Source organism: Tiliqua scincoides, chromosome 2, assembly GCF_035046505.1.
Source record: "Tiliqua scincoides isolate rTilSci1 chromosome 2, rTilSci1.hap2, whole genome shotgun sequence".
Taxonomy (NCBI): Eukaryota; Metazoa; Chordata; class Lepidosauria; order Squamata; family Scincidae; genus Tiliqua; species Tiliqua scincoides.
In genome coordinates this window covers 50,738,295-50,755,011 of record NC_089822.1, presented here as the reverse complement: position 1 = coordinate 50,755,011, position 16,717 = coordinate 50,738,295, and the positions used below count along the sequence as shown (strand labels likewise).

General features: G+C 44.3%; 1 protein-coding gene and 1 pseudogene across 1 annotated transcript; both read left to right on the top strand.

Annotated features, from left to right (window-relative positions):
- Window positions 1-908: 908 nt before the first annotated feature.
- ATG12 (autophagy related 12) lies at window positions 909-8,626 on the top strand. The gene is made up of 4 exons (XM_066616949.1): window positions 909-1,146; window positions 2,806-2,942; window positions 6,658-6,720; window positions 7,448-8,626. The coding sequence occupies exons 1-4, from the start codon at window positions 957-959 to the stop codon at window positions 7,505-7,507; spliced, it is 450 nt and encodes a 149-aa protein (XP_066473046.1). The 5' UTR covers window positions 909-956; the 3' UTR covers window positions 7,508-8,626.
- Window positions 8,627-16,229: 7,603 nt separating this feature from the next.
- On the top strand, window positions 16,230-16,349 carry LOC136642509 (5S ribosomal RNA; annotated as a pseudogene).
- The last annotated feature ends 368 nt before the right edge of the window (window positions 16,350-16,717 follow it).

The following is a 16,717-nucleotide window of genomic DNA, read 5'->3' as shown; positions in this document are numbered from 1 at the left end:
CTCAGAAGTAACTCCCGCAATAGTGAATGAGGCTTACTCCTAAGTGTGGCCAAGATTGCAGCCTAAGAAGCCATTGCTACAGCCTGAGACAGCCATTACTGGCCCTTGCTTGAGCGATGTGGGAATCCAAGGCTGCAGTTTCCTGCACACTCTCTTAGAAATCAACCCCACTATACACAGTGGGACTTACTTTTGAGTAAACACACATAGGATTGCACTGCAAATCCACCTCAATGCTACCTCTAACATGTAATATTAGCAGGGTAGGGGCCCAGTCCTTTCCATCTTTCCAGCACTGGTGCAACCGCAGTGCAGCCTCAAGATAAGGGCACCAATGTTCCCATATCTTGAGGAGGCCTCTGCCATATCTTGAGGATGCAGTGTACGCCCCATTGGCACTGCTGCATCTGCACTGGAAAACTGGGCCCTAGGGCTGTGATAAACCAGGATCTTGCACCCCCAGCAATATAGCAATGAGGAGCAATTTGGGCAATGGCAATTTTAAGAGCTTTGATTTTTTAAAATACATTTGCATTGCAATACAAGACTAAGATTTCTTCTACAATACAAGAAATGACTGGCAGCCCAATCCTATCCACACTTTCCTGGGAGTAAGCCCCATTGACTCTAATTCTGATAGACATGCCTAGGATTGGGCTGTAAGATAAGATAATAAAGGAAAATAAGAAAATCTTCCCCTTGTTTCTTGGTGGACCCGCTGCTGCCAGTCACAGCTGCATCAAAATCCTGAACCTCTTTGATTTTTGTGGAAACTCTTCCTTTTTGCCTTGGGAATCAGGAAAAAAAATAGCCTCAAAGTCTTGCTCAGACCATGAGCGTATCACTCTAGCGCTTTCCTATCTCTAAGTGCGCAGCATGCAGTTGTAGTCACGTGACCTGATGCGAGCTTATAAAAAGGGTGCTGGCCGTTCTCGGGCTTCCGCTCTTAACTCGCCATGTCGGAGGCGAGCGAGGAGCAGCTGCTGCCGGCTGCTCTCTTGCCCCAGGACGGTGGCCGTGGGGAAGGCGGGGAAGAGGCCGCGGAAGGCGGCGGGGGTGCGGCTGCGGCGGGAGTGCTGGAGCCGCCTCCCCCCTCAGCCCTGTCCCCGGTGGCCGAGGAGCCTGCTGGAGACACTCGGAAGAAAAGTAAACGGGCGGGGAGGGGCTGCTGGAGGGTCCCCGGGGCTGTGGGTGCAACAGTAGGCCTTGGAGCCCAAGCCTGTCCATGTCTACCCAGAAGTAAGCCCTATTGTAGCCAGTGGGGCTTACTCCCAGGTAAGTGTGGACAGGACTGCAGCCTTAGTTGCTTGGCAGCTGATGCTACTCCAAAGCCCAGAAGTGGTGGAAATACCTTAATTAAGACCCCCCCCCCCTTAAAGAGTACAATTAATAATTGGGACCCACTTTTTAGAATATCTGTCTGGACCCACCGGATGTTATGTCATTAACCTGGGGGTGATGTCACGGTCGGCAGTGACATCAAGCAGGAAAATTTTTAACAGCCCCGTACAACCAAGTTGTTGTTGTTAAGTCGTGTCTGACATCTTCTTTCACATTGTTTTCTACAAAGTTACATCTTTTATCCCTCCTGGAAAGCATCTCATGATGCAAAGTGCCTTTGTTGTTGTTCAGTTAAGTCATGTCCGACTCTTCGTGACCCCATGGACCACAGCAAGCCAGGCCTTCCTGTCTACCACTAACTTCCAGAGTTTGTCCAAATTCATGTTCATTGCCTCGGTGACGCTATCTAACCATCTCATCCTCTGCTGTCCCCCTCTCCTTTTGCCTTCAATTTTTACCAGCATCAGGGTCTTTTCTGAAGATTCCTGCCTTTTCATGAGATGACCAAAGTATTTAAGCTTCAGTATCTGTTCAAATTAAGTCAAATCAACAAATCAATTAAGTAAATTAAAAGTTTACAGCTAGTATAAGTTTTTAAATGGATTTAAAATAAAGAGAACCCTCCTAACCTTCCCGATCAGTTGCTGATCTGTTAAAAAAAAAATTTCCCAAACACCCCAAAGGCTGTAATCCTATTCCTTTTTTAAAAAAAATAAAGCACACACTGAAATGAATGGGGACCCAGTTGAAATTGGCTCACGACCCACCTAGTGGGTCCTGACACACAGTTTGAGAAACACTGCCCTAAGGTATCCCCATATTGCACCATGAGAGTTGAGGATCCAAGGGAATGACTCACCTAAGGCCAGCAAATGAGTTTGCTGCAAGATTCAAACTGAAGAAGTCTTGGCAACTTTTTAGCCACTCTGCTACATGGGCCATCAGGTTTCAAGTTCATGAAAGGTGTCTTATCCAACCTGATTTGGATAAAAGGGGGGGGATTAATCTGTATGTTTTATGGATTTAGTAGTTTGTCCTAATAAAGATATTACCCTACTATCAGTTTTTTCGAATGGACCATCACAGTCACCTGCCTTTTTTATTTCTTATGGATTGGTCCAGAGTTGAGGGACCTCTTACTTCCAGATACTATGCTGCTACCTGCAACTGCCAGTGATTTTATAGATCTTTATAACTGCTATTTGGTTTTCTGTTAGATTCTTTTGAATTGTTGTGCGAACTCTTCTTATGGATTTATATCCTTCCCTGTCCCCAAGGTTTGGGTCTCCTAACTTTTGTAAACCCTTGCTTGGGTTATACCTTTGCCCCCACTTCCATCAGGTTATGTGGGATTAGGATTTTTAGGATTAATTCACTTTCACCATATTTCAACCATATGTTATGTGGTCTATTCCTTTGAATTTGTCTTCGTCCTGCTTATTTTAAATATTCTCTACTTTGTAGTTGATGTTTTACTGAAGGCTGTTGGAGATACCCCTATAATGAAGACCAAGAAATGGACTGTAGAGAGAACCCGCACAATTCAGGGGCTCATTGACTTTATCAAAAAGTTTCTCAAACTAGTGGCTTCAGAACAGTTGGTATGTAATATACTTTCATTTCCAGTTAAGAAGATGGAACCATAAGAGGTGCTTACTGAATTATGTCAGAAAGACACTTAGTCCCTTGTCCTTTTTCCAGTGGTGGCTAGCCAAATGCTAAGAATCCCACAAGCAAGGCATCAAAGCAGCAGCCCTTCCTTGTTTGTGTCTAGGATTCTTCAATATATACCTGTTGATTGTACTAAGAATGGTGCCTATTGGGACTTGGAAATTATAGGTATACAGATAGGCAGACTTTTCCAGAGCTGTTCCGTAAAAAAATAAGATAAATTATTATGTGGTATTTTGAGCTGACCATCTTTGTTCTGCTTATTCAGTAAATAGTGGTTACTGTGGCTAGATTTGAACTGAAATCCTATGCATAGTTAACTTGATATTAAATATAAATTGAATTGACATGGAGCAACATGAATGTAAGATTCCAGCTACAGACTGTGGGTGATCTGTTGTGAGAATGAAAGTACTATGACACTTTATACATGAGAAAACATCCATTGAAATTCTTGTATAGATGCTAAAGGCATCTACAGTTTACGTGTGTGGAGGTGTTTTGTGTTAGCACATTCTAACCCAGTCATTCTGAAGTGACTGTTGTATTGAAATTAAAGAGGTTATAATAATGGTTAGGCATTAAATTGAAATAATGTTAAAAATCAGTTTGCTCCTAGTTTCATGCATAGTGTTTGATTAAAACCATAGAGCCAATATTTATTTGAATACATAGCCAGCCTAGCTCTTTCCAAATGAATCTGTAAATTATGGCATTCTCTGCTAAGAGAATTAAGATCTACCCTCTCCTTTATGATGTTTCGGTGAGGGCTGAAATGTTTTTGTTCTGTCTGGCATTTGGGTGATGGGTTGTCTTCCTCTTGTGCCTCTGTAGCAATATCTTGGTTGTAAATAGCTAGCCTTTCTCCAATTGGTTTTATAAATTGTTTTGTGATGTTTATTGTATTTTTGAACTGGAAATTGTAAGCCTCCTTAGTCATCTGCTCTGGCAGAGGAAAAGTGGGCTAAAAATCTTGTAAGTCAGTAAGTGTGGAACTTAACAAATCCTGGTTGTCATGATAACTGGAAATTACAGTACATCATAGTGCTTAGTATTAGAGGGAGTTAGAATACAGTGTAGGGAGGACACTTTGGAGCTTGTAGTCCCTCAAGGACAACATGGCCACTCTCCCTGTGAGAAGAAGGCGGGCAGAAGCTTTTCACATCAGGCAATCAGCAGGGCAATAACCTCATCACCCAACCAGCTTCTACTCCCTGTTAATTGCTCCCTCAACTTGAGGAGCCCACAGACCATACAACAGGTCAATTTGCACTTTGTCCTCCACAGCCTTGGCTTCCCAGCCGGAGTCCCCACTTGGCTTGCAGCAGGGTGCCAGGCACAGTTACTGGGCATTAAGGTAGCATAAGGCCAAGTCACTGGAAGCCAGTTCCATTTACTACCAGTTTCCCCCTTCCATAGTTCCAATAATCCACACAGCTGTAAATAGATAGGATTTATTAAAGGACAGAAATAACATGACAGGCACTTTACTTTGGCATAGATTTAGGAATTTAAAAAGAGCATACAATACACACCAAAATTAAAATAATGAAAACTCCTAACGCTAATACTAAAAGTCTTGCATCAATAAATCTCAGTTGGCCTTGCTGCAGTCAGGGTCTGTCCAGCTTGGAACAGAGTGATCAAAGCTCAGGCCCCACAGGCCAGAAAAGAACTAAGACAAAAGATGTTCCTAACAGGTTGTTACCAAAAGGGCTGTTTTGTATAGGGGAGTTATTACACTGCCCTTATTGGAACATTAGGATCATAGGCTGGATAACAAGATGGTGTAATGCAGAGAAATACCCTTTTGCTTAAAGAGGAGACTGAGAGAAAGATAACTTTCAATAAAAGATTATGGTTTATTACAAAAGAACAAAGGTAAAAATAATGCATATGGAGAAATATATTTCTTGGTCCTAATGCTTGAATCCAATGTACCTAACTTTCATACTGGTTGTGTATGAAGAGTATTTGGTGCATCCGAGGAACTCAGAAAAAGGAAGGGTTGTAGGGAAGGATTTTAGGGGTCCCTGCTATGCCAATCCCAGCTGATAACTAAAGATGGGGAGAGAAGGGGAGGAAAAAAGGGGGGAAGAAGGGGAAGAGTTCCAGGCGCAAGATAGTTACCTGTTCTTGTAGAGCCAGTTGGAGGGGAGGGGTTCTGTGGAGAGGACCCTCTGACACAACAAAAAATGTGTTGGGCCTTGGAGGGAGAGAGAGCATGTGAAAGGAAGCCCTCTCTTATAAGGGGTTGGGAGACAGTGCTGAGCTGTATGGTAGCTTGATTGCTAACACAGGGCTGGGTGCTTGGAGTATGTATACATTTGAATGGGAATCAGTTATCAGCAAAATTCAATGGGGTCAATGGCTGGCTTCCTAGAAGGGGGAACTTAACAAAGACTAAGTGGAAACAATGCAATGAATCAGCAACACCAGGCAGTTCAAGTTTGCATACAGTAATGTAGGAGATGCTTAAACCGTAATTGGATTAAGACACAAGACTTCCTAACATAATGTGTGACTATGGGGGGGGGGTTGTTGTGTATCCATGAACTTGTGGCTTGACCAGAGTCCTGAAAATGCAGCCTGTATGCTGGGAGAACAGTTTAGCTTGCATAATATTATAACCAGATATATAGAAAATCATAGCTAAAAGGCAAAAGGGGATTTTCATGTAACAACAGCTGTGTCTGGCTAGCATGGTTACAAGCATTTAACATTGCTTCAAGCCGAGACCTATATTTTGCTTTTACACAGTTTTTGCCTTTCCTGTGGCACTCCCCAGCAGTGGTTAGACAGTCAGTAGTGCTGGCCACAGTAGTGGAGGGGGCAGAGCTATAAGTCCTGCACAGCTCCAAAACTTGCTGTGTAAGCTGCCCCTCCCCGTTGCTCTCAGGCAGCTATTCTGAGGAATGAAAGCAATGTAGAGGCATCTCCTCAATGTTGCTTTTGCCCCTGGACAGGCTCTGAGAGTGAGGGGAAGGGGCAGCTTACATGGCATGTTTCAGAGCCATGCAGCTCCATCCCCCCCACCTCAGTTACTGGCTGGCCAACCTACAGAAAAGGGACCAAGGATGAGCTCTACCTCTCCAATTCCTCCTGTCTCAGTAAATCATTTAAACCACTCAGCCTACTTTCTGCATACAGACTTGAAGAGTGTATGAGTCTTGGCTGCCCATCCTTCATAGCTTCTTACCTCCTTTCACACTTCAAGCTGCATATGAGGTGAAGGAGAATGCTACACTGTGGCATATAAATGTTAGTGCAGTACCCTGCTGAAGCCCCATCTCTTCAAGTGCCCACTTCACTTCCAAGCTCTGTACAGGTGGTTCACCACTGCTCTCAGTCTTGTGATGGTGTCATCACAATGAGGCAGCCCAGCTGCTTTACACCCATGGTTGTCATCCTCCTGCCTACAGGGCCAGACGAAGCTTGGCCCATGTCTCAGTGCAAACATGGAAGATTACAAAACTTGTTCATGTATGTCAGCTTGTTCACTCCTCTCCTCTTTGGGGAGGGCATTTGAAAAGTAGCCTTCATGGGCTGCCATCATGTGCTGTGGTTATATTTTATTGTTGCTTAGAGGACATAACTCTAAAGCTCATCAACACAAGCTTATCCATGTATTTTTCCCCCATGCAGTTTATTTATGTGAATCAGTCCTTTGCACCTTCTCCAGACCAGGAAGTTGGAACACTGTATGAGGTGATTATGAACTTTTAAGTATTTTGTTTTTCTGCTTGTCATGTTGGGACATATAAGAGGCTGGTTTCATGAAAGAAATGCAGTATGCAAAGCAATATAATTTCAGTCCCTGAAAGTTTATACTACCATCTTTATGCAAAGAAATGGGAAAGTGCATTGTCAACAGGTGGCAGTGTTTCATAAGAAAACTTGAGTAGAACAAAGAATCTTATGGCTCTTGAAAGACTTAAAAGTGTTGGAACATAAGCTTTCATAAATACTTCCCCAGGTACATAAACTTTATATATTTGATGAAGTGAACTGTAGTCTCAAAGTTTATGCTACCATAACTTTGTTAGTCTTTATGGTGCCACTGCTGTAGTTGCAGCAGAAACAACAAACACATCTTCTCATCTGAAAGTTGAGTAGAATGCTAACTTTTTGTATAGTAGTCTGTATAACAAGGAGATGATGTGATGTAATCATTTGGAGATAGAGGGCCAAATCCTATCCAGTGTTACAGCACTGGTACAGCCATGCCAGTAGGGCATGCACTGCATCCTGTGTTTGGGGTCAATCGTGGAGACCTCCTCCAGATAAGGGAATGTTTGTTCCATTTCCTTGGGGCTGTGTTGTGGCTGCACTGGCACTGGAAGACAGAATTGGGCCCATAGTGCTTGACTTATTTGAATTGCTTACCTGATTGCTAATTTAACTTCTCTTTTTTTTTGTCTGTCTTTCCTTACAGTGCTTTGGCAGTGATGGTAAACTGGTGCTGCATTATTGTAAATCTCAGGCCTGGGGATGAATTAAGAGCTACCACTACTTAGGACTGTAAGAAAGCAAATGGGCTATAATAAGTTTCAGAATACTCCTCATGGACAAACTGAAGAAATGTCTGCGTTGTTGCCCATGGAGTTCATTTTATTCAAGTTTCCTATACATGTCAGTGTTGGAGCTATGGACAAAAACTACACAGGCTTCTCAATTTGAGAATGTTAAGTTGTTTTGTGGAAATAATTGAATTTATTATACAATTCTGTACAATTGAACTGCCTTTCCTTGTTCCAGGTTTCTATTTTAAGAGAAGGATACTATCTTCTGACTTGGAAGGTATAGTTTGTCATTTCATCAGGCTATGTGAAAGGTATTTAACAGCTCAGGCTTATGAGGATGCTTATTATACTTGGGCATCTGGGGTACAGCATCTGAGATAAAATGGTTACATTTTTCCATTTATTCTTGTCTTTGACTCCATGCTTTTATACATAGATAGGACTGGATTCTGGGTGTTCAACTAGTTTTGAAATTGCCGTTCTCAATCAGCATCCTTCAAATCCCTCTCTCCCTTCCCCTCCCCTTGATTTCAAAATGGACTTCCAAGAGCAGTTTGTGTTATGGCTTAGGGTTGGGGGGTATGTGTCTGCAAGTCAAAAGAAAAAGTATTACATGGTTATACTCCTTTAGGAGCTGTCTGCATCTTAGACAATCTAGTTATTTTAATAGGTTCAATATTTTTTCTGTGCAGTGACTTTATGTTAGAATGAATATATTATACATGCTGAAATCTTTAAAAGTTTTAAGGATACTAATCCTCTGTACTGAGACTTGCTGTATTCAGTATGTAAGTGCTAGTATGAGAGTATACCAACAAAACATAAAAAATATTTTTAAAACATGAAAAATAATTTAATACGATGTATATTTTATAAGTATCTTAAAATGGGCATGCTGCTTTAGCAAGGGTGTTAATGTATATAGAACATAACTTTATTTATCCAAATAGTAACCCTGCAAGATAAGTCTAAATGGAACATGCTCAAGGTTGCCAGCTTTGTTCTGCTAGTGGAGTTCAGAAAACCCACTCATCTAGAGTTGAGTTTCTAGCACTCCAACCACTGCATTAAATGAACTACAAAAATATAAACGTGAGAGTATCTTGATATTCAGAGTAAGATATTTCATTTAACAAATGTGTTCATTCTTCTCTCTGGCATTCATTTTCTGTCTCTGGAGGCTTACCTGTGCTCTTACTTGTAATCATACGTTAATCCTATAATGCATATTTCAGATGTTCCCCTATTTCCTTGTAAAGCCCTTGACCTTTATAGTCACTAGACTTTTGTCTTGTGTCCTTTCCAACTGGTTGCTTCAAGTAGAACCTACTAGCTCCTATTATATACATCATTTAGGTGAATGAATAACTATCAACACCCAAGTGACCTCTTGGGAAACCAGAGATCACACATTAACTTTCCCTATCCTAACTTCACAAAGTAAAATGACAATTCAAAGCAGACAATACCAATAGTAACTTTCTATTTATTTATTTTTAAAAAACCTGCCAAAAAAGTAAACAATAGCATGCTGTTTTTCAAATGTGACTGCTGGTCTCAGCAGGCCAGTAAAAATGAATTAGTAGTGGGTTGGATGTGGCCCACTGGAACCCCTCCCATTTTGTGGTCAAGTTTTGGAACCCCTCTTGTAACTCAACATTGATCCAACTGAAGTTAAGGAATAGTGTTACCAGACAAACTTGAACACAATGTTTTTAGAAAGTGCTAACTAGATGAAAGCATACTCTTGCTGACATCAGTGATATTCTGCATGCCTAGGAACTGCATAGGATTCGGCTGAAAACACTATTGAGATATATACTCAACGAACCATGGCAAGCGTTCTGACAAATGAAGAGAAACTTAAGATAATTTGTAAACCGGAATAATTAATAGTTAAATTTAGGAGATATGAATGCTTGAATAATTAAGACAAAAATTGCAGATAGCTGTGCTAGTCCATTAGAAACAATTCAAAAATTGTTGGAGGATCATTCCCCAGCCACTGTTAAGAACTGTCTGGGCCCAGATTTTGCACTTTAGTAAGGGCAAAATCTGTCTCCTGGTCCAGAGGTGAGAGAGAGAGAGAAATGCTGAGCTACCATAGAGGGCAAGATTCAGAATGTCAGGGCAGCAGGGGAGGATAGCCCTTGCTTTCCAGGTAGCAGAGTGGCATGGGAGAGCAGGGAGATAGCACAGGAAGCAGGCGATCCCAAACAGAGCCAAAGAAGCATAGATAGGCTTGTTTGTTACAGAAGCATGTGTTGGTAAAGGAGCAGGCAGAAGAGTAGTCAGTCAAACGGTCCAGAAGTCAGGGATAAAGCAGGGCACAGTCAGGATAAGCAGCAAGTCACAGAACAAACCAGCAGCACGACACACAGAAATTCCACCACAACCACCCACATTTGGTGTCTGTTCTTGCCCCTATATATATTGGGGCCAGTCAATCAGAATGGGGCGACCTCATTGTCACAAGACTGTCTTGTGAGCCTTTTTGATTGGCTATCCAGTGGTGCATTGCACCACTCCACTCTGCACGCATCTCCCCAGGTCACATGGCTCCCACCTAACACAGGTGCATCTGATTGCTAATCACATACATGTACAGTGCTGGTGTTCCTTTGTTTCCTTTTCACACCTGGCAGGAGGGGCCTGGACATCAAGGCCCCTCCTGGCTTACAACAGTTCAGGGCCTGGGATGCCAAAGGCCTGACACAGAAGATGACTGTGTCAAAGATGGTGGCTTTGCTTTTCTCCTGTGCTGTGTGATACTTAACCCACATCAAACTTGGACCCATGAAACTTGATCAACCACTGTAGATTGGTTGTGCTGCATTTCCTCACATTTTGGGAAGATGGGTATCCCTGGTTGGGCCAGAGAGTTTACTGTGTTTAGGTAAATAAGCTCAAATAACTTAGTCCAATGAAGCAGAAGGTCTGTTTGATTAGATGGTTTATGGTTACCTGAGTATCTCTACCTGCTCCGATACGGGTAGGTGAGCTTGGATTCTGATTACCCAGGACATGCCAGCTCCAGCCGGAGGCCTGGCAAGGGTGTTATTCTCGGTGGACTCACATGATAAAGACAAGCAATCAAGAAACTATCTATCTGGCCATGTGGTCTTTCTGCAATGGTGCCGGTTTCCAAGAATTTCACCAAAGCCATTTTCCTATTGAACCTTATGCAGGATAGAAGAGAACAAGGGTTGCTCAGTCATCTCACAACAGATAAGTGTTTCTGACATGGCTCATGCACCAATTAGCCAGAATTGATTGCTATTTTCCAGAACAATTATGTGTAATAAAAAGCACACCTTTGCTACTGTGCAATATTATGTGGCTTGATGCCTAGACTGAACTGGGGATTTCTAGCTTGTATTTGTAACTGCTGCACTAGAAATACGCATGATGTAAATGGGGTTTCTCTTTATCTACTGGGGACAGAAGGTTCTGAACCAATGCTTGACTCCATCTGTGCACTTAATTCCATGTTGAATTTTGGTAACTTTGGAGTTCTTGCTTTTGGATAAGATCATCAAACACTGCATTTGCCTCATATCACCTGCTCTGGCAACCTCATAAACCCATTTTTCTCTTAAGCCACTCACAAATCAAGTTCCATAGAAACCTGCTGAAAATAACTTTCCCCTGTTCCAGATTACAGATTGCAACTTGAGATGTAAAAATGTCTCCTTGCTTGACAAAGGTCCTTCTGAGGGATGGGAGCACTCACAGCTTTTTTTACCATTCTGTATCCACCCTGACTTTTAACCAAGGCACTTACAAAACAATCCTCTGCATTGCATGGCTACTCAAAAGTAGACCCTATGGAGTTCAGTGGGGCTTGCTCCCAGGGCAATCAGATTGTAACCTTATGCACACATTTCCTGAGTAAGCTCCACTGAACATAGTGAGACTTTTCAGTAAGCACACTCAGAACTGCACTGTAAAAAGTGCTGCATTATGCAAGGCAACATAATACTGATTTGGATTGTGTAACTTGGAAAGCATTCAAACATGGAGAGATGCCTTAACTCATTTCTGTCCTGCCCACAGGTGTATATGTTTGGCCCCTGTTGTGTATATGCAAAGTCGAGCAGAAATGTCTTAACCTGTGTTCCTGTGCACTCTTACTTGGGAATAAGTCTCATTGCACTTAATGGGATGTTCTTCTGAGGAGACAGGCAAAGAATTTGGCTATATGAGCCTTTGTCCTCCTCTCAGCTGGGTAGTGTAGAAAGAAAGGGGGAAGCTAACTGCAAGCCTATGTATGTCTACTCAGAAGTAAATAGAAAGTGTAATGGGATTTGCTTCCAGGTAAATGTCTTCCAGGAAGACCAGCCCCTCCCAAAGCAAGGAGGGAGGGAGGGAGGGAGGAGGAGCTAGCTAGGAGTATAAAGCTAGTCCCTGCCACTGTGTGAGCCTCTCAGCAGAAGCACGTGTGGCCTCTGGGAACCCAGTGCCTCTGGAACAAAGTGCCAGGTAAGGCCCCGCGAGTTTAGCATCTGTGCGAGTTCAGCAGCAGGGTGAGTAAGCCAGGGCCCCAGACAGCGCCCTTTCTCTTCCCTTGAGAAGAGGGCTGCTAACCAGTGTAGGGTTTTTAAGTACCCCTAAACAAAAACAATAAAAAAAGCTATGCAGTCAGACAGCCAGCAGCAGGATGGGGGCTATCCAGTGTTTTGCATTGAGTGCTACATGTATGACTATATGCCTCTGGGGCATGTCATGCATGTGTCCTCGGTGCAAGGAGCTCCAGGGACTCGGAACGCGTCCGCTCCCTTGAAGCCTTTGTGGCGGACCTGGAAAAGCAGAGGAAGGCAGAGAAGGACCATGGGGAGGTGCTTCGTCCCAACCTCAGGCTTCGTCCCAACCTCAGGCGCACAGCTCCTCAGCTGCCCAGGTGGGAAGTCTTGGGGCTGGAGGACGTCATCCTGGAGAGGAGGGAAACAATCCCCTAGGGGAGACCTCTTCTCCAGGGGACGGGCCCATATCTGAACGCACTCAGGATACTCCTCAGCGGGAGGGGGTTCCGGGGCTTCTTGTAGTGGGGGATTCGATAATTAGAAACAGAGAGAAGGGGGTTTGTGACGGATGTGAGGACTGCATGGTGACTTGCCTGCCTGGTGCGAAGGTTGCGGACATCACTTCTCATCCAGACAGGCTGGTAGATAGTGTTGGGGATAGTGAGGTAGCGGTTGTGGTGCATGTCGGCACCAATGACTTGGGCAAGTGTAGCCGGGAGGTCCTGGAGGCCAAATTTAGGCTATTAGGTAGGAAGCTGAAAGCCAGGACCTCAAGGGTAGCATTCTCGAAAGTGCTACCTGTTCCACGCGCAGGGCCAGCTAGGCAGGCGGAGATCAGGGGTCTCAATGCGTGGATGAGACGGTGGTGTAGGGAGGAGGGGTTTAGATTTGTTAGGCAGTGGGGACTGTTTTGGGAGAAGCGGGGCCTGTACAAGAGGGACGGGCTTCACTTGAACCAGAATGGAACCAGACATTAAAAACATGGCACAGCAGCTTTTAAACTGATCCCTGGGGGAAAGCCGACAGGAGCCGAGGAGCATCCGGTTTGGGACTCCTCATCCCTATGGGAAGGGGGAGGTTAGAGGATCCCTATGAGGATGGGGAGGTTAGAGAACAACAAGGTAAAGGCAGAGTAGGAGAAGAAATTGGGAATGGTAGCGTGATGGGATGTGATAGACGGTTTGGCACAATGAGAAGATGCGGAGACAAAGGAGCGAATAAGCAACCCATCCTTGGGCATTCCGTGTACAATGCTTTTATGCAAATGCCTGAAGTCTCCAAGCAAAAATGGGACAACTGGAATGTCTGGTGACAAGGGAAAACATTGACATAGTGGACTTAACGGAAACCTGGTGGAATGCGGAGAATCTGGGATACCACAATCCCAGGCTATAAACTCTACAGGAGGGACAGGGAGGGGTGGGTTGGAGGTGGGGTGGCCGTTTATGTTAAGGGAGGGATAGAATCCAGCAAAGTAGAGATTGAAGGCGGGTCTGACTCCATAGAATCTGTATGGGTTAAATTACCAGGCCTGAGGAGCGATGTAATACTAGGGGTGTACTATCGTCCTCCAGACGATTCCCTGGGGCATTTGGTGGGCCACTGTGAGATACAGGAAGCTGGATTAGATGGGTCTATGGCCTGATCCAGTGGGGCTGTTCTTATGTTCTTAGACCAGAAATCAGAAGGGGACCTTGAAATGAGGAAACAGATCAGGGAGGTGACAAGGAGGGACAGGGTTGTAATCATGGGGGACTTCAATTATCCTCATAATGACTGGGTCAATTTGTGTTCTGGTCACGAAAAGGAGACTGGATTCCTTGACATGCTAAATGACTGTGCCTTAGAGCAGCTAGTCATGGAGCCCACCAGAGGACAGGTGACTCTGGATTTAATATTGTGCAGTACTCAGGACCTGGTTAGAGATGTCAATGTTACTGAACCATTGGGGAACAGTGATCATGCTGCGATCTGTTTCGACATGCACGTTGGGGGAAAAATACCAAGCAGATCTCTCAAAAAAACCCTTGACTTCTGATGAGCGGACTTCCCTCAAATGAGGAGGCTAGTTAGAAGGAGGTTGAAAGGGAAGGTAAAAAGAGTCCAGTCTCTACAGACAGCATGGAGGTTGCTCAAATCAACTGTAATAGAGGCCCAGCGGAAGTGTATACCACAAAGGAAGAAGGGCTCCACTAAGTCCAGGAGGGTGCCCACATGGCTAACCAGCCAAGTTAGAGAGGCCATAAAGGGCAAGGAAGCTTCTTTCCATAAATAGAAGTCTTGCCCTAATGAGGAGAATAAAAAGGAACATAAACTGTGGCAAAAGGAATGTAAGAAGGTGATACGGGAGGCCAAGAGAGACTATGAGGAACACATGGCCAGCAACATTAAGGGGAATAATAAAAGCTTCAAATATGCTAGAAGCAGGAAACCCACCAGAGAAGCGGTTGGCCTTCTGGGTGGTGAGGGAGGGAAAGGGGAAATAAAAGGAGACTTAGAGATGGCAGAGAAATTAAATGAGTTCTTTGCATCTGTCTTCATGGCAGAAGACCTCGGGCAGATACTGCTGCCCGAACGGCCTCTCCTGACCAAGGAATTAAGTCAGATAGAGGTTGAAAGAGAAGATGTTTCAGACCTCATTGATAAATTAAAGATCAATAAGTCACCGGAACCGGATGGCATCCACCCAAGAGTTATTAAGGAATTGAAGAATGAAGTTGCTGATTTCTTGACTAAAATATGCAACTTGTCCCTCAAAACGGCCACAGTGCCAGAGGATTGGAGGATAGCAAATGTCACACCGATCTTTAAAAAGGGAAAGGGGGGGGACACCTGGAAAACTGTAGGCCAGTCAGTCTAACATCTATACCGGGTAAGATGGTGGAATGCCTCATCAAAGATAGAATCTCAAAACACATAGACGAACAAGCCTTGCTGAGGGAGAATCAGCATGGCTTCTCTAAGGGTAAGTCTTGCCTCACTAACCTTTAGAATTCTCTGAAAAGGTCAACAGGCATGTGGATGCGGGAGAAGCTGTGGACATTATATATCTGGACTTTCAGAAGGTGTTCAACATGGTCCCTCACCAAAGGCTACTGAAAAAACTCCACAGTCAGGGAATTAGAGGACAGGTCCTCTCCTGGACTGAGACCTGGTTGAAGACCATGAAACTGAGAGTGGCTGTCAATGGACAATTTTCACAATGGAGAAAGGTGAAAAGCGGTGTGCCCCAAGGATCTGTCCTGGGACCGGTGCTCTTCATAAATGACCTGGAGACAGGGTTGAGCAGTGAAGTGGCTAAGTTTGCAGAGGACACCAAACTTTTCCGAGTGGTGAAGACCAGAAGTGATTGTGAGGATCTCCAGAAGGATGTCTCCAAACTGGCAGAATGGACAGCAAAGTGGCAGATGCGTTTCAATGTAAGTAAGTGTAAAGTCATGCACATGGGGGGAAAAAAAATCTAAACTTCACATATAGGCTAATGGGTTCTGAGCTCTCTGTTGCAGATCAGGAGAGAGATCTTGGGGTGGTGGTGGACAGGTCGATGAAAGTGTCAACCCAATGTGCGGCGGCAGTAAAGAAGGTCAATTCTATGCTTGGGATCATTAGAAAAGGTATTGAGAACAAAACAGCTAATATTATAATGCTGTTGTACAAATCAATGGTAAGGCCACACCTGGAGTATTGTCACCACATCTCAAAAAGGTCACCACATCTCACCACATCTCAAAAAGGATATAGTGGAAATGGAAAAGGTGAAAAGAGGGCAACTAAGATGATTGGGGCACCTTCCTTATGAGGAAAGGCTGCGGCATTTGGGCCTCTTCAGCCTAAAAAAGAGACGCCTGAGGGGGGACATGATTGAGACATACAAAATTATGCATGGGAAGGATAAAGCGGATTGAGAGATGCTCTTTACACTCTCACATAACACCAGAACCAGGGAACATCCACTAAAATTGAGTGTTGGGAGGACAGACAAAAGAAAATATTTCTTTACTCAGCATGTGGTTGGTCTGTGGAACTCCTTGCCACAGGATATGGTGACGGCATCTGGCCTGGACGCCTTTAAAAGGGGATTGGACACGTTTCTGGAGGAAAAATCCATTATGTGTTACAAGCCATGATGTGTATGTGCAACCTCCTGATTTTTGAAATGGGCTATGTCAGGATCGATAGCAACTCTTACCCTGCACATGCCCAATCTTGTCTGATCTTGGAAGCTAAGCAGGGTCAGGCCTGGTTAGTACTTAGATGGGAAACTGCCTGGGAATACCAGGTGCTGTAGGCTTATACCATAGCCTTTCGAGACTGAAGGTTGCCAACCATTATGTCAGAATGCCAGATGCAAGGAAGGGCACCAGGATGAGGTCTCTTGTTATCTAGTGTGCTCCCTGGGGCATTTGGTGGGCCGCTGTGAGATACAGGAAGCTGGACTAGATGGGCCTACGGCCTGATCCAGTGGGGCTGTTCTTATCTAAATGTGCATAGGATTGCAGCTTTGAAGGATGATCCTGCTCCTTGCAACTTACAGCCCAATCCTATGCATGTCAACTCAGAAGTAAGTCCCATTAGAGTCAATGGGGCTTACTCCCAGGGAAGTGTGGGCAGGATTGGGCTATGAGGCTGCAATCCTATCCACACTTCCCTGGGAGTAAG